At 33.5% G+C, this 18,704-nt stretch overlaps 1 protein-coding gene across 6 annotated transcripts in view; it reads left to right on the forward strand.

Moving 5' to 3' along the window:
• GRIK2 (glutamate ionotropic receptor kainate type subunit 2) overlaps positions 1–18,704 on the forward strand; it is a 668,588-nt gene that overhangs the window by 232,941 nt on the left and 416,943 nt on the right. For all 6 annotated transcript variants that reach the window (XM_064597923.1, XM_064597922.1, XM_064597921.1 and 3 more), the window contains exons 3-4: positions 9,053–9,220; positions 13,756–14,013. In XM_064597923.1, coding sequence (XP_064453993.1) covers positions 9,053–9,220; positions 13,756–14,013 — 426 coding nt within the window. The remainder of the gene's footprint in view (positions 1–9,052; positions 9,221–13,755; positions 14,014–18,704) is intronic.

Consider the following 18,704-nt stretch of genomic DNA (forward strand, 5'->3'; position numbering starts at 1 on the left):
AGAGAGAGCAAGCACAAGCAGGGGGAGCTGCAGAGGGAGAGGGAGAAGCAGACTCCCTGCTGAGCAGGGAGCCCGATGTGGGGCTCGATCCCAGGACCCTGGGATCATGACCTGAGCTGAAGATAGACGCTCAACTGACTGAGCCACCCAGGCGTCCCTCTCTTTTGTTTTTTAATGATATGTTTATATTTAGTTAATATACTTTCATATATCTTGTCTTTAATCATATTTATGTGTTTGATTGTGGATTATTTTTCAAACTTTCAAGTTACATTTAGCAATATTGCCTTTATTTTTACTGCTTGTGCTATCAAACTTAGAAACGCCTTAATGCTTTTATGCAATAGTTTTTTAAAGTAATATTTTATTAAAGGATGACCTATATATACCGAGGGGCACAATTATACAGTAAAGCCTTAATAATACATATCCAAGCACTGAGGTTAAAAAACAGAACATCACCAGCACCTCAGAAGCACATCATGTACCCTCCCTACTGCCACCACTCTTTTTTGAAGTTTTTGAAAAATGAATTCATACAGCAGTATTTTTTTGTGTTTGACTTCTTTCACTCAGTATTTTGTTTATGAGATTCATCTTATATTGTTACATGTGGTTATTGAATACATGATTTTTGATGAACATGCATGCACTTTTTGTTGGGTATATATCCTGGAGTAAAATTTTGGCCACAGGGTTTGTGGATTTTCAATGTTAGAAGACTCTGATGCACAATTTTCAAAGTAGGTTGTACCAGCTTCCAGAGAGACCAGCAATGTATGGGAGGTCTACTTACTCCACATTTTCAACAACACTTGGTACTACTCGTCTTTTTCATTGTAATCATTTGAGTGTATGTAAAATTGTTTTGAACTGTAATTTTTCATTTTTATTGTCCAGATTACTATGAAATTGAACTCTTTTTCGTATGTTTATTGTCTCTTTGAATTTTTTAGGGGGGAGTGATTGTTCAAGTTTTCTACCCACATTTCTATTGATTTGCCTGCCATTTTCTTTTTATAAATATTTTAAAGAGATGAATCTCTTAGACACACACACACACACACACACATCCTCTGAATTTTTTCTTGAACTGGGAAATTCTTAATTTTAATGTCTGATATATTACATTTCTACCTTACGGTTAATACTTTTTGTCTTTTTTTTTTTTTTTAAGAAATCTTTTCCTAGCCTGCTTTTCTTTTAACAACATTATTGTTTAAATTTCACATTTAGCCATGTGATTGAAATTACTTTTTAAGGTGTGATTATTGAATTGATCCAGACACATTTATTGAAAATACAATTCTTTTTCTTTGATACTATAATATTATCACTTATATGTCAGTGACTATGTAGGTGAAAGTCTGTTTATGGACTGTATGTTCTATTCTATTTATGTATTTTTTGTTGTTGTTTTCTGTTTTTTAAGAGAGAAAGAGCATGAGCAAGGATGGAAGGGGCAGTGGGAGAGGAAGAGAGTGAATCTTTTTTTTTTTTTAATATTTTATTAATTTATTTGACAGAGAGTGACACAGCGAGAGAGGGAATACAAGCAGGGGGAGTGGGAGAGGGAGAAGCAGGCTTCCCGCCAAGCAGGGAGCCCGATGCGGAACTTGATCCCAGAACCCTGGGACCATGACCTGAGCCCAAGGCAGATGCTTAACGACTGAGCCACCCAGGCACCCCGAAGAGAGAGACTCTTAACCAGGCTCCATGCTCAGCTCCAAGCCCTATGCAGGGCTCGATCTCACCACCCTGAGACCATGACCTACTTCAAAATCAAGAGTTGGACACAACTGACTGAACTACCCAGGCACCCCTCTATTAGTCTACTTTTATACTAATACCAAAATTGAGTAATTTATAATTGAATTAATTATTACAATTCTTGAAATATGGTAGTGTAAGTCCTCCAGCTTTTGTTTCTCTTAAGATTGCTTTTACTATTTTAGGCCCTTTGCATTTCTGTATGTATTTTAGTCTGCTGTGGTTTTGACTGGGATTGTACTAAACTATAGATCAATTTGTGGAGAATTAACATCTTTAAAATCTTGAGTTCTTTATTTCATAAATGTTTAGTTAGTTCTTATTTTCTCTCAATAATGTTTTATAGTTTTCACCACAATATTTTGCACATCTTTGTTATATTTCAGAGTATCTCAAGTTTTTTGATGCTATTGAAAATTATACTTTATAATTTTTTTTATTTTGGTTTGTTGTTGATGTGTAGAAATACCATTTATTTTTGTACATTGATCTATTTTGTACATTGATCTATTTTGTACATTGATTGTACATGAAATCTTGCTAAATCCATTCTTTTAATTCTAATGATTTATCTGTATTATTTTTCTACATATATAATCATTTCGTCTGAGAATAACCATAATTTTGTTTCTTCCCTTTCAAACCTTATTATATTATATTTATTTATTTTAGTTTCATTACTCATTGCACTGAAGAGGACCTTCACTGCAATGCTAAATAAAAGTGGTCATAGTAAGCTCCTTTATGTCATTACCAGTTTTAAGAGGAAAGATTTCAACATTATACCAGTAAGTATGATGTTTGATGTAGGTTATTTATAGATACTGTGTATCTGCTTTCAAGTTTTCTTCTATTCCTAAATTGCTCAGAGTCTTTTTTTTTAAAAGATTTTATTTATTTATTTGACAGACAGAGACACAGAAAGAGAGGGAACACAAGCAGGGGGATTGGGAGAAGCAGCACTCCCGTGGAGCAGGGAGCCCGATGCAGGGCTCAATTCCAGGACCCTGGGATCATGACCTGAGCCGAAGACAGACACTTAACGACTGAGCCACCCAGGCGCCCCTAAATTGCTCAGAGTTTTTAATCATGATTTGAAGTTGAAATTTATCAATGATACTGTCATAACTGTCAAAAGGACTGTTCAGTTTTCTCCATTTTCTGTTAATATTTTAAACTATATAGAATTATTTTTAAATGTTAAGCAATCTTGAATTCCTAAAATAAACCTATTTTTTTCTTTTTAAATTTTTATTTAGATTTCAGTTAGTTAACATACAGTGCAGTTTCAGGTGTACAACGTAGTGATTCAACACTTTCATAGACCACCTGGTGCTCATCACAAGTGTACTCCTTAATCCCCATCACCTATTTCACCCTTCCCCCCACCCATCTGCCCTGTGGTAACCATCAGTTCTCTATAGTTAAGAGTCTGTTTCTTGGTTTACCTCTCTCTCTTCTTTTGTCCCTTTGCTTGTTTGTTTTGTTTCTTAAATTCCACATATCAATGACATCATATGGTATTTGTCTTTCCTTGACTGAGTTATTTCCCTTAGCATAATATTCTCTAGCTCTATCCATATCATTGTGAATGGCAAGATTTCATTATTTTTTATGGTTAATATTCCATTGAATACATATATCACATCTTCTTTATCCATTCATTAGTCAGTGGATACTTGGGCTGTTTCCATAATTTGGCTATTATAAATAATGCTGCCATGAATATGGGGGTACATGTATCCCTTTGAATTAATATTTTTGTATTCTTTGGGTAAATACCTAATAGTGCAATTGCTGGATCCTAGGGTAGTTCCATTTTTAACTTTTAGAGGAACCTCCATACCCATTTGGTTTTGATGTATTATTGTCTTTATACATTGCTAGATTCAATTTGCTGTATTTTATTTAGGATTTTTGCATCTATATGTTCATGAGGACTTGGTGTGTAACTTTTTTTTTTTTGTAAGTTCTATCTTCTTATTCTTGATTAGACTTGTTAAAGTTTTATACATTTTGATAATATTTCAAATAACCAAAGTTTGGCTTTGTGTGTGTGTTTTCTATGGTATTTTATTTATTATTTTATTTATTTCTGCTCTGATCTTTATTATTTTTTTCTTCTATTTCCTTTGGATTTGATTTGTTCTTTTTTCTTTCCTAGCTATATGAGATGGAATCTTAGATCATTGAAATTTAGTCTTCTATTTTTTTAATTTTAATTTTGATTTTTAGTCTTAAATTTTCTTTTAAGCATGGACTTAGTTGTATTCTACAAGTTTTAAGTGCCAAATTTTCAGTTTTATTTTGTTCCCCAATTTTGTAATTTCCATTTTGATTTCATTCTTGACCCATGGAATACTTAGGCATATATTCTTTAATTTCTAAATTTGGGATTTCCAAGTTATCTTTTTATTTATTTCTAGTTTAATATCACTGTGGTGAGGGAATATGCTCTGAATTAATTTAATCCTTTTAAATGTGTTGAGATTTAGGATATGGTCTAGCTTATGATCAATTTTGGTAAAGATACACTTGAAAAGAAAAAAATATTTTGTCATTTTGAGGTACTGTGTTTCATCCTTGTTAATTAGGTCAAATATATTTATTTCGTCTAAATTTTAACTGATTTTTTTGTCTGCTTCTTCTATGAGCTACTGAGAGTGGTATTTTAATGTTTCCCACTATGATCTGTATCTCCTCCAATTCTGCAATATGTTGGAGGGTTTGTTTTTTATTATTATTATTAGTGTATGTTGAGTCTGAATTTTATCATTCTTGTGTATTGACTTCTTTATCATTATGATATACGCCCTTTATTCCCTTCAAGTCTACTTTATCTAACATTGGAATAGCTTCACCAGCTTTTATTTGGCTAGTGTGGTTTTAGAACAAGTCTCTGCCTTTTTCCTTATTTTTCACTATTTCTCTTGCAGGTAGCTTACAGTTTTGTGCCTTTTTATCCTGTTGGGTAATCTTAAACTTTAAAATGTGAACCTATTTCATTTACCTTTAATATAATTACTGATACCTTTGTTTTAGATCACTTATACCACTAGTTCTTTTAGTGTTTTCTCTATTTTACTTATGTTTCTCATTCTTTTTGAACAAATAAACTATTTTTATTATGCCACCCTTCCTCTGTTAAATTTTTGATCATATGCTATTTCATTATTTTAGTCTTTATCTTAGGAATTTAAATATGCTTTGTTGCATTATTTATTACAGTCTAGAATAATTATCTTTACCTTCCTACCAATATTGCTAGAACATTAACATTCTTTAATTTTATTTATGCTTTCTTCAACTTTTGTGTTGTTATTAGAATATACTTTGATTTAAACACATTACAGACTTCATAAGATGTTACTGTTCTTGCTCGTTCAGTTAAAATTTATTGATATTCACCCACATATTTACCCTTTCTTTATACTTCATTCATTTAAGCAGTGTAGTGGTTCCCTCTGGAATAATTTTTCCTCTGTCTAAGAACTCATTTGTTTAATATTTGTTTTAGTGGAGGTTTATTCGTGATAAATTCTCTCAATTTTGTTATTTTCATTGTTATGATTAAACACCATTGGCAAAAGATATTTGTGTCTCTCCTATATATATAATGAAGTAAAAATGAAACTCTATGTTTTAATAAGTAATTTTTATTTCTAATTACATTTATTAAAATTTCCAGAATAGTAGTAAAAGTGGATATTGTAGACATTCTTATCTTTTTCCTGACATTACTGGGACTTCCTTTCTATTTTACTCTTAAATATAACATTTACTATTAATATGTGATTTTTTTTTAAGATTTTATTTATTTATTTGACACAGAGAGAGAGGAATCACAAGTAGGCAGAGTGGCAGGGAGCGGCAGAGGGAGAAGCAGGCTCCCCACTGAGCAAGGAGCCCGATGTGGGACTCGATCCCAGGACCCTGGGATCATGACCTGAGCCGAAGGCAGACGCTTAACGACTGAGCCACCCAGGTGCCCCTAATATGTGATTTTTATCTTAGTAAAGTTTCATTATGACTCCATTATTTTTTCTAAAAATATTTTCTTAATCAAGAATAATTAGTGATATCTATCAGGTGTCTTTATATCATCTAATATGGTGATTGTACTTTTTACTTCTTTGATCAATTACTATGTTAGATGTTACTAAACTGTCCAAAATTTTAAACAGAATTACAAAAACTCTGTTTGTTTCCCATGTAAGCTTAAGGCACCCACCCAATAGTTTTTGGAAAGTAATTCTTTACTAAATTCTTTTACCTCCCTGTCCATACTTGCCCTCCACAAATCAGGAGTAGTGATCTCTGTTTTTCTTTTTCTCTTTCTTTCTTTCTTTCTTTCTTTCTTTCTTTCTTTCTTTCTTTCTTTTTTTTTTTGAGTTAACATGGCTGAAAGGTGTTATAGAAGATATTGTGCCTTGAAAACTTGCATTATCTGGACATTTTTGATTTTTATATACAAAATTTTAAATTCTGGCTTTGGATCAATAAAAATTAATTATTTATTTTACTAAGATAAATATGTGTTATCTTGAGGAATTACAAAGATTTCCTTAAATATTCAAACCAGTAATAAATATGTAAACTTGAATTTGAATTATTTATTTTCAAGAGAGATAAAGAATAGGAATATTTTAGGGGCACCTGGGTGGCTCAGATGGTTAAGCGTCTGCCTTCGGCTCAGGTCATGATCCTGGAGTCCTGGGATCGAGTCCCGCATTGGGCTCCCTGCTCTGCGGGAAGTCTGCTTCTCCCTCTGCCTCTCTCTCTCTCTCTCTCTCATGAATAAATAAATAAAATCTTAAAAAAAAAAGAATAGGAATATTTTAACCCACTATCATCAAATATTGATCATTTTTGTATCCTTCTTTTGTATTTATATCACATAGAAACTCTAATTTGAACTGAGGAAAGTAGAAGATTAGTTTTTCATTTTATTTTGCCATTAAGAAACAACTTCAGGTTTGTATTTCTATAATTGACTCTTTATTTCTAATTAACTTTAAGAAGTACTTTATAATTGCTCAATTATTTTTCTGTTCCATATGTAGGATCTTACATTTCTAATTACATATTATTATTAAAGTCATTATGTCTCGCCTTTAGGAGGTTTTGTGTATTTTACCTGAATGAAACTTTGAAGAAAAATACTAGTTTGTAGTAGAATAAGCAAGGGCTTTGAAGTTTTTGCATGAACAGATTGTAATGTTGGCTCTATCATTTGACAGTTATATGATCTTTGGCCAAAAGAGCTCTTTCCTATAAAACACTACTACTTGTGATTACTTTGAAGATTCACTGAAACCTTAGAACACTTATGGGGTTCTTACTCTATGGTAGCCACCGATCTAAGTGCTTTATTATGAGATAACATTTAATTTTTATAACAACTCTGTGTAGTCATCTTCATTATCATCCTTTTTTTAGAGATGAAGAAACTTAGACTGAGGATTTAAGCAACTGACCAAATTTACGTGGATGGCAAATGGCAGATACAGAATGTAAACCCAGTTTGGCTTCAGAGGCTAGGCTCATACCACTATTCTCCTCCATATATACAAGATATCTAATTTGGTTCTTGATACCAATTAGACATGTAAATATTTATTGTTCTGCTTAGCCTAAGTCTCCAAAGATTTTAAATGTATTCAAAGTACTATTTCACAATAAGTTGCTTGCTCTGGTAATTATACCATCAATTTAGATGAAAGAGTAAGAGAAATATTTCAAACTAATATGGTGTCAAATAACAAATTTTCTAATTCTTCCTGAATATAAATTTGTCTGAGTACTCTGGTATTTTCTTGAGTCCTAATTCCTCATATTTAGAGGAATTACTACCATACCATGGCTTCTTACTAATTTAAAATTGTTACCATACCATGGCTTCTTTCTAATTTAAAATTGTTACCATACCATGGCTTCTTTTTTTTTTTTAAAGATTTTATTTATTTATTTGAGAGAGAGAATGAGATAGAGAGAGCATGAGAGGGAGGAGAGTCAAAGGGAGAAGCAGACTCCCTGCCGAGCAGGGAGCCTGATGCGGGACTCGATCCCGGGACTCCAGGATCATGACCTGAGCCGAAGGCAGTCGCTTAACCAACTGAGCCACCCAGGCGCCCCATACCATGGCTTCTTACTAATTTAGAATAGGTAGTTTGCTGATTGTATAGTCACCTGACATTTATGTGTCAGAAGACTTTAGATGAGGTATGAATTGCAAACTATGGAAATGGCTTATTCAAGGGAGTTTAATTTGTGAATGACTGTGCTGAGAGTACATGGAATGAAATCTGAAAGGGAAAAAGATAAATGCTCTCTATTGTTAAAGTAGTACTAGTTTTCCAAAGACAGAGGTTGGACAGTGTCAAATATCAGATGCTTCCACTTTCATTCCATTTACCAGAGTAACAATAAAGAAAAGATTCTGTTGGAGGCAAATGTCCCATAGGTCACTCAGAACTGAATAGAGAGAATATTAAGAAGAAGCAAGGCTGGGACAAGAATGAGGAAACTGAACTAAGACATAATTGGTAAAAGTGACAGATGGAAAGGACATGTTTTTGAATTGTACTCTACATTTTATGGCCTAAATTATATGCTTCCTTGTTATTCACTGATTAAGGGATTTGCACTGTTTGGGAAAGTTATCTTTCACAAATATCCAAGTATCTTCTAAAAAAAAAAAAACCTGAGAGTAGAACAAATAGAGAAATGGCTACTTTGCTGTCTTTTCTTGCAAGCTCATTTGTTAGAATTTGCAAGTGAATTTGTATTTTGGGCTTTTAACACAATAAGTGCCATAGAAATTATGCTAGAGATTTCTGATTTCTCAATTAATAGAGACAAATTTAATATAATTTCCCTGGTGCTTAACTTCATAGCTTTATATCAGTATAGAGGATTGATTATTCTGGAACTGTGCAAAAGTTTGAGGGATAATGCTCGGTACTTAAGGCAAGATCTATATATACCTAGGCTCTAAAAGAAGGAATTACTAAAAGAAAAAAAGCAAAATCATATTTAAATCATGTTAAATTATGGTAACAATAGCAAAGAAATTTTTACGATATGGATTTATCTAGAAGGGCACATCTCGAATATTCAAGTTCATAGAAAAAGTAAGCACAAACTCCATGTACTTAAGCAAATCACACATACATATGTGTGCGCACACACACACATAAATGCACATGTACATAAAAGTAAAGAAAACTATACATTTTCTCTATCTTCTAAGAACTGTATGATTATTCTTTCTTTTTGCCAGGGGGCATTTTTGAATATGTGGAATCTGGCCCAATGGGAGCTGAAGAACTTGCATTCAGATTTGCCGTGAATACAATCAACAGAAATAGAACGTTGTTGCCCAATACCACCCTGACTTATGACACCCAGAAGATAAACCTCTATGACAGTTTTGAAGCATCCAAGAAAGGTAATTGACAAATATTTAACATTACATTTTCTGGAATTCAAATTTCCAGGTATTCTTGAGAGATTTAATTCCAAATGTAATTAATAAGTCATTAGGAATATTTTCATGCAAATGTTTCTTTTCAAAATGCACATAAATTTTATCAGGGAAGGTAAGGTGGTATGATTACCTATTACAAAAAAAATGCTTATAACATGAAATGCAAAAAAAAAAAAACATGAAATGCAATTAGGTCTATGATTGTTGTGAAATGGTTTTTTCCCCAATAATTCTGTTTTCTTATTTAACTATTCCTATTTTTAAGAACCCACTAAATAAAATTATACATCAGTAGATTTTACCAAGTTTGGAATCTATTCTTACATTTTTATTTCTATTATCTGTCACTTCCACTACATTATTACTGTTGTCTCAATTTACTGACTACCTTGAGAGTCCTGTAGTTCCAAGTGAGTTCACAATGTCAGACTAATCTTAAAACTTTATTGGAAATTTTCAACAACCTTTCATTTATGTGAACTCCATGCTCATTTTTAAGCTAGTTGATGTTTCTTCTTGTAACTGAAAATAAATGGCTAATGATATGAAAATTGAATTATAGGAAGATATAATACTTTATAAATTTTGTTATTTCTTTTATTATGTTGTGAAACTGTGTTTTTCATGATAAGAATAGAAACATAACTTTGTGGAATATGACTTTAACATTTATAAAGTAAGGAAGGTAATAGAGAACTATTATCAAGGTATTATTTTAACCAAACAACAGTCTTGGTAGTAACTGTATTTTGTGTTTCCATAGTCCTCCTTGTCTAAGTGGGTGATCTTTCCTTTTGCATAGTTAGCATTCATCTAACAGGAATTAAATTTCATAATATAGATTTTTCTCAAAGGAATGGGCTTACAAAGCATTTGTTCTAAATTCATATTTTTAAAACAATATTTACTTTTCTGTAATGCTAATACTGTCTTATTAGCTACCGTACTTGATAGAAATGTACATAATTACTTATAACTCTAACTTGGTCTAGATTTCTTCTAATTTCATTAATATTAATGGCAACTGATAAGGTACAATATTCCATAAGATGAAAATACCCTTTTTATCCCCCAGCTAACTAGTGTTTATCAAGGCCTATATTCTGCCTGCCCTTTGAATTCATATCTTTATGAATACGAATAAGTTTCCACATTTCAGAACCATGTCAGGGTGATGAAAGGTTTTAAAGCCTGGAAAAAAAGGGTAAAGGTTATTGTGAAATACTACATTTGTCATCATAATTGCAAAATAAGTCATTAACTGCAAGACAAGTGCATTTGATTAGTGACATAGTTCATGATTATTTCCATTAGGAAGAAGAAGCTCTGTCTCAAATGAAATCATTTAGACCAAAGAATGTGGAATATGAGTGAAGTATAAAAAAATATTAATAGGTTTCTTAATGATGAATTCAAAGGAGCAATGTAAAAAAAAAAACAGACTAGCATGTTCTTTTTAAAATTTTTTAAAAAGTTATTTATTTATTTATTTATTTATTTATTTATTTGAGAGCGAGAGCACGCGGGAGCACTAGCGGGGTGGGGGGAGCGGCAGAGGGAGAGGGAGAAACAGACTCCCTGCTGAGCAGAAAGCCTGACTCAGGACTGTATCCCAGGACCTGAGCCAAAGATAGACACTTGACAGACTGAGCCACCCAGGTGCTCCCAGACTAGCATCTTCTAACAACAAACAGGTTACTATCTTGGGAATTATAAGGTGTTAAACTCATTTGGGTTCCAAAATATTAAAAGAGGTTTACAAATTTTGTCACCCACTAAAATCCATTGAGAATCAAATTCATTAACTGACATTTGCCTGAAGGTAGGGAAAGCTCAAATAAGCCTAATAAGTAACTTTCTCTGTGAGATATTGAAAGGGTAAAAGTCATGGTTTGGGTCTTACCTTGTGAAGCTCTTGCTTCTGGGCTATTATTGGTTGGAGGCCATAGCAGTGATGCGGGAGAGCTAGGTTCTTGTCCCATGGAGTCGAAGAATGAATCTTGCGGACAAAGGAGAGAGTAAAGCGATAGACATTTATTAAGCAAGATACAGAAAAAGATCTCAGAAGTGAGAAGGGTCCCAATAGGGTTGCCACTGAGGGCTTTTAGGGGTGGTCTTTTATAGAAAGCTAACCAAGGAACTTAAATCTTTTTAACATCTCTATTGATAGCACCATTGAGTAAGGACTAGTGATAATACCTTCAGTGGCTTACTTCTTTTTTAGGGTCTGGTAATTCAAGGTTGCTCTCAAGTGGCTGTTAAAACAAGACCTCACCTCTGACACCTAGGACAGGATGGTCTAGTTTGTTCCCTTTCTCTGGCTTCCTTTCATCTCCCACATTTTGAATTTTGTGAGCCTGATCCTATGGCCCCCTACCTATCTCTCCCTACCTAGCCTTGCCTGTCCCTTTCTCAGCAGTATGTAAAAAGATACTATAAGAGAGAGATCTGATAAAACTTTTGAACCTGGGATAGCTCAATACATATATATAGATATAGATATTAATGATTAATTATAAAATGATTTAATTACTTTGGACATTAAAATTTTTTAAAATTTTTTTTCCAAGGAGAGACAATAATAAGAAATCAGATGTTTACATTTTAACATTTTTTTCTGATATATGGTCTTATATTTTTAGTAAGTAATAATGTTTAGCTCAGTAGATGCTTTGATGTATCAGAGCTTGAATTTTTATTTGAATCATATCGCTTTTAAATGATTCCTCTGATAACTGAAAACTGTTTCTTATTTGAAACACATTTTAGAACATTGTATATAAACTACTATAATGTTTTTACCTTTTTTTGATCTGTGACTTGTCAAAAACCTGGTAAAGGAAGATCTTTTATTCTTAATGTATACGAATTAAAATCCATGTTAGTGAAAAATTTCAAGCTCCAACCTTACTACGGATTCAGAAATCCAATCACTATTTAAAAAGTAAGAATCTACATATTCAAAAAATTTACTAGATCATACTGGAATTTTTGAAGAAAATTTAAACAAATGAGTTTTTTTCAACTATCATTTATTTACTTATTAAATATGTCTATGCTTCAGAATCCTTCCATCACATTGTGTTTTGTGCAGCAAAATCTCTGAAGGAAAATATCAGAAGATTTCACACAGTAGAATTATAAAGTATTTTGGAGAGATTTAGTCTAAACACCTACCTGATGCCTAAATCCCAATAATAACTCTCCTTATTCCTGTTTAAGTATTTGCAGGGATGGGTAAACTATTGCTTCTTGGAACAGACTTCCTTTCTTGGATATTTTCTACTTCCTTTTTTTTTTTTTTTAATTTAAATTGTGTCAACATTTATGAGACACTTCTAGCCATTTGTCCTAATTCTTCCTTTTCTGGCCAAATGAAACAAACTTAAGCCTCTTTAATAGGCCAGATCTTTAAATATTAAAGGTGATTTTCACATTTCCAATAATTATTTACTTTCTAGGCTCAAATTCCCTAGTTGCTTTGGAGGACCTTATAGAAATTGAAGTCCTATCTGGGGCTCCTGGGTGGCTCAGTCGTTAAGTGACTGCCTTCGGCTCAGGTCATGATCCCAGGGTCCTGGGATCGAGCCCCGCATCGGGCTCCCTGCTCGGCGGGGAGCCTGCTTCTCCCTCTGCCACTGCCCCTGCTTGTGTTCCCTCTCTCGCTGTGACTCTCTCTGTCAAATAAATAAATAAAATCTTTAAAAAAAAAAAAGAAAAAGAAATTGAAGTCCTATCATAATTTATCCTCATCTGAATAGCTTCTACTTTGTTTATGCCTCTCTTGGTAACTGTAATTATTACTGATGTGAATAAAATTTCTTATGAGTGAATGAATATAAACTTCAAAAAATAATTTAGAACAATATAAAAGACCTATAGTATACAAAAGCCAAGTAAATAAAGATGCTTAAATACTTATCTAATGATTTTATTCTCTCTACGCAATGAGATTAATCCATATGAAATCACCCTTGATGAGCCATATCAGGTTTTGAATGGGTATTTGTACACATAGCTTGACCTATATCATCAGATATGTGCAAATACTTAGCTTAGCAATGTGTGGCCCTGGCTTCTTAGATGGTGAGGAGGAACCAAATTGTTTCTGATTAAGAATTTGAAGTTGTAGAGGATGGTCAGTGAATTTGGGAAGGAACACTATTCTTCCAACTCCCTACTATAATCTATTTTTGCAAGACGAACACTCTGCTTCCTTCTTAAATTCTAGAATATTCTTCCTTTGTCACTCTTTTGATGTTATTTGTAGAATTATTTGAACATTGAGGTGCAGATGTCTGGAAGAATTTCCCTTCTAACAAACTGAAAATGTTTGGAGTTCGACAAAATATGAAAATTATCTAAATGTAGATGTGATTTGTAAGGAAAACAAAATCTTTCTTCAGGATAGACCTTTAGGCTTACAATAATAATGTGAAAATGTTGGCAAGCCGGCATCTCTCCTCATTACTGACAGACTTCTGTCTCCTCTTCAGCCTGCGATCAGCTGTCTCTTGGGGTAGCTGCTATCTTCGGGCCCTCACACAGCTCTTCAGCAAATGCTGTGCAGTCCATCTGCAACGCTCTGGGGGTTCCCCACATACAGACCCGCTGGAAGCACCAGGTGTCAGACAACAAAGATTCCTTCTATGTCAGTCTTTACCCAGACTTCTCTTCCCTCAGCCGTGCCATTTTGGATTTGGTGCAGTTCTTCAAGTGGAAAACCGTCACGGTTGTATATGATGACAGCACTGGTAAGAAAAATCAGTAGCCTTCAGGGCTATGCTTTAAATACGCGTGATGTTCTGAAACTTATTCAAGGTTCTTACTTGTTCTCATTTGGTTTTTTAAATTAAGGTAAGGAATGGAAAGACATTTGGAATCAAACATCAACACTAATTTCACACATCCAAAGAACAGCTAAATCACATACTTTCTCTCTGTATTTGTGAGATAAGCACTCTTCTTTCCTGTGAAGGATCAGTTAGCATGAACTATAATACTGGATGAAGGATAAAGATAGCATGGAATATAATATTGAAATATTTATTCAAAGAACCCTTCTGTTAGGTTCAGGATAGTTTCCCAAAGTAAATTCTTATGATTGTCCATTAGTGAAACTTATCAAGAAATTCAGGATTTTGCCTTAACGTTTTCTCTGGTATTTATGTGCAAAAAAATGTGTATGAAAAATAATAATTTTTATATCTGTATAGCATGTTAAAGTTTAAAAAAATTTTTTTCTCAAATTTGAAAAAATGTAATACCTATTAAAATACTCAAAGTTTTTAGAACTATTTATGTGTAGACACAGTTTAGGGACTTGGAAAATAGAGTTTTCTAAGTGGTATTTATTATAGTGTCTTTGATGAATATTTCAATGAATTTTTGCTGGCTAGAGGTTGTGCTTTCTTGTTTTAATGTATGTTATTATTTTTATATATAAATCGTTGTTTTGAATTAAAAACAAGTCTCATAGATAAATATATGAAAGTAAACATTAAAAATGAAGTATTTATTTTCCTTGGCAGTTATATTGGTAGAAGTTTTTCATACTATTTTGGTTATTATACAGTGATAAGAATTTTGCATTAAGATGTTTATCAATGGTCCAAATAGTGCTCTTTAAAACAGAATGTGAAAATAATATTTTATTCTAAGACATTTCACTATACCTTCATGTTTAGACAAAAATTGAAATTCATTTGAATTTAAATTCTCCCAAAGTAATCTAGTAGCACACTTTGTTCATGCATGCAAGATTTAGAACTATGTGCAGGAATTAGTCCTTTTACCCATAAAATTGACCAAATAGACAGATAGGAATTCTCCCAGGAGGACAAGGGAACAGGGAGTTATAGTATATAGTTATAATATATAGTAAATATATAGTATATGGTTATAATGATTATAATTTGAAAAAGATTTTCATTAGGCTAAGAAAGAGTGAGTTTCAATACACATTAATAGAGTAATTTCACTTTTCTGATTTTAAAAAAATGAAATGTTCAGGCGCCTGGGTGGCTCAGTTGGTTAAGCGACTGCCTTCGGCTCAGGTCATGATCCTGGAGTCCCAGGATCGAGTCCCGCATCGGGCTCCCTGCTTGGCGGGGAGTCTGCTTTGCCCTCTGACCCTCCCCCCTCTCATGTGTTCTCTCTCATTCTCTCTCTCTCAAATAAATAAATAAAATCTTTAAAAAAAAATGAAATGTTCATAAACAATTTTAACTTAGAAATATAAATAAAAGCCCTTAAAAAATAACTTAGTAAGTACCTTTGATGTGTCTTTTAACTCAAATAAGACTTATTAAGTTTGTTGTATGATGTTTTACTCCCAAATCATTACTTTTCTGTCATTGATAAAGTTCTCTGTGTCAGGTTATAAATGGTAATGGCTTTTCGGGGGTGTTATAATGTGATGGTCCAGGGAATCCTCAGTTACAAATTGGTCCATAACTCTTTATGAGTGGTCATATACAGAACTGTGTAAATATGAACACACACACATTGTGAATTCATGGGTTATTTACTTCCCTAATCCCTCTGATTTAATTCAGTTGAATGTTGTCCAAATATCACATATTTTCATATATATACATGCATACACACATAGTATATACACACATATGAATGCATATAGGTGTATGTTGTACATGTGATATTTATATTTATTTCTTATTATCTTAAAACTCCTCATGGTAGAAAGGATATTGGCAAGTGTTCAAAATGTTTATGGATATAACACCTTCTTCACTATTCTGTTTTTGTGTGTATTGTGACATTTTTATTTCATGTATGTAATGCTTGAGTGATTGGCTAAAAAGATAATGGGATTTGTGACCAAAATAAAATCACAATTTGGTAAAGCACAGCTTCATATGTAATTGATCTTTTGCTCTAAATAATATTCTAAACATTTATATCATTGAAGCAAATTTAAATAGAGAAATAAATGTAATTAGTTAATTCAGTATATATACTTTTTTTTTATTTTAAAGATTTTATTTATTTATTTGAGACAGAGAGAATGAGAGAGAGCACATGAGAGGGGGGAGGGTCAGAGGGAGAAGCAGACTCCCTGCCGAGCAGGGAGCCCGATGCGGGACTCGATCCTGGGACTCCAGGATCATGACCTGAGCTGAAGGCAGTCGCTTAACTAACTGAGCCACCCAGGCGCCCCTGGTATATATACTTTTAATGGAAACTTGACCTCAGATTAAATTTATTAAAATAGTTTGTTACTATTTAAGAGAAACTTTGCCATACTCCTCACTTTGAAAGTGACATAGATACTTGGAAGATTCTAAAACCTGATTATTTAAATATTAATACTAAGAGTCACTACAAAATTATTCGTAGAGTAGGTGTACTTTAAAAGTACTCTGAGGAGAATATAAGCTTATAATTGCTCTCTTTCATGCAATATGCAATTTAAAATATATTGATAAGGCATCTACTACATGCCAGGGACCAGTGCAGGCGTGTTTATGCCAATTAAACAAAGTCATGGCCCTGGCTGAGCTTCTAATTCCTATTTAGGGATATGTGATTGTTCATGTTTTTACTATATTTGTAATGAGCTAATTCCATCTGCAACTGGCCACTTGTAATCCCTTTTTTTTTTTTTTAAAGATTTTATTTATTTATTTGAGACAGAGAGAATGAGAGACAGAGAGCATGAGAGGGAGGAGGGTCAGAGGGAGAAGCAGACTCCCTGCCGAGCAGGGAGCCGGATGTGGGACTCGATCCCGGGACTCCAGGATCATGACCTGAGCCGAAGGCAGTCGCTTAACCAACTGAGCCACCCAGGCGCCCTTGTAATCCCTTTTAATTTATTTGTTTTTTATTTTTTGTAAGATTTTATTTATTTATTTGAGAGAGAGACTGAGCAAGAAAGAGCACAAACTGGGGAAGAGGCAGAGGAAGAGGGAGAAGCAGACTCCCTGCTGAGCAGGAAGCCGGATGCAGGGCTTGATCCCAGGACCCTAGGATCATGACCTGAGCCAAAGGCAGATGCTTAACTGACTGAGCTACCCAGGCACCCTAATCCCTTTTAATTTAACAAAGTTTTGAGAATGTGTCTATTCTTGATATTTTTATAAGATAGAACTGACCCTAAGATTCCCTTTTCAAATGTATTCATAAATATTTGGAAGTAGACTTTTTTTTTTTTCTTTTCAGGTATGTTTAAAAGTCTCAAGGTGGAATTTTAATAATAGAATTCAACAGAGAGGATTTGTAAACTTCCCAAGTGAACAAGATGTCTATTTGATCATGTGGGAGGAAATCTGGTTATAGCAAGGACTATGAACTGAAATGGGGAAAAATCCACCTCATACTTAGCAAGATAAACATTATTGACTCCATAATGGACTTAGGTATCTGCTATTTACTGCAGGACACACTGTGCCATTTTATTTACATTTCTTTTTTCCCTTTCCAGATTTATTTATTATGTATGCTATTCCTCCCATTTATACTCATTTCTATTTTGTTGTGTTGTCCAGTTTGATACATGATAATTATACTTTCATCCAGTCTTTGTTCCCACCCCCAAAACAGATGGGATGATAGATGAAATATAGTGCTAGAGTAGGAGAAATTCTTAGAATGATGTTAACAGGAGCTGTTTATTTTTTATGATAATTAGCATTTGTTGTTGTCGTGGATGAATGCTTTTAAACACCCTGAAAGTCTGTTACAGCTCTGAATGATGTCCAAAAATGATGGAGAAGAATTGGCTTCAGAAACAAAGCTGTGTTTCTGTCAGTCATTTTGGAACATATGATTCACTTTAAATATAAACTAAAAATAAGTTGGATAGCTGTCAGCTAGTAAGCAATTCCAGGATAAGTTCTGAATATTTGCTTTAAAATCCCTGTGTTTCATCTTTGTTTATAGACCAGCAGTCCATTAACAAAGAACTCTGGACTGGTAAACAGAAGCCTGGAATTCTATTCCCAATTTTGCTACTAAATGACTGGTACAACTTTGGAAATGAGGAGAATAGAATGAAAATAACTACAGAAAAGAGCTATAAGGCACTAGGCATTGTGATAGTTGCTATTATATAAACTATTTCACTTAATCATCAAAACAGTTCTATGAGTCCCAAAGGAAGTAAGTTATCACACCATTCCTGCTTCCTTCAGTGACTGGCTCTTCTGTCCACCAACAGCCTAAGACAGAAACCTGAATATCTTCCTTCATTTCTTCCCTTCTTCAAGCCCCTCAATCAATCAGGCTCTAACAGTTGTCAATGCTACACCTCTATGATCTCTCAAATTTATTTCTTCTATCCTCTTTAGCACTTCTTAGGTCAAGATCACCATCATCTCTCACCTGGATTATTACTAACAGCCTTCTAACTGGCCCCCCTGCTTCAAGTCTGCATCCACTAATCCAGTCTCCACACTGCAGTTAGAGTATTTTTTTTTAAATGCAA

The sequence above is a fragment of the Mirounga angustirostris genome, unplaced genomic scaffold (assembly GCF_029215605.1).
Source record: "Mirounga angustirostris isolate CCGP_5_RB_7025 unplaced genomic scaffold, mMirAng1.0.hap1 SCAF_8, whole genome shotgun sequence".
Lineage (NCBI taxonomy): Eukaryota > Metazoa > Chordata > Mammalia > Carnivora > Phocidae > Mirounga > Mirounga angustirostris.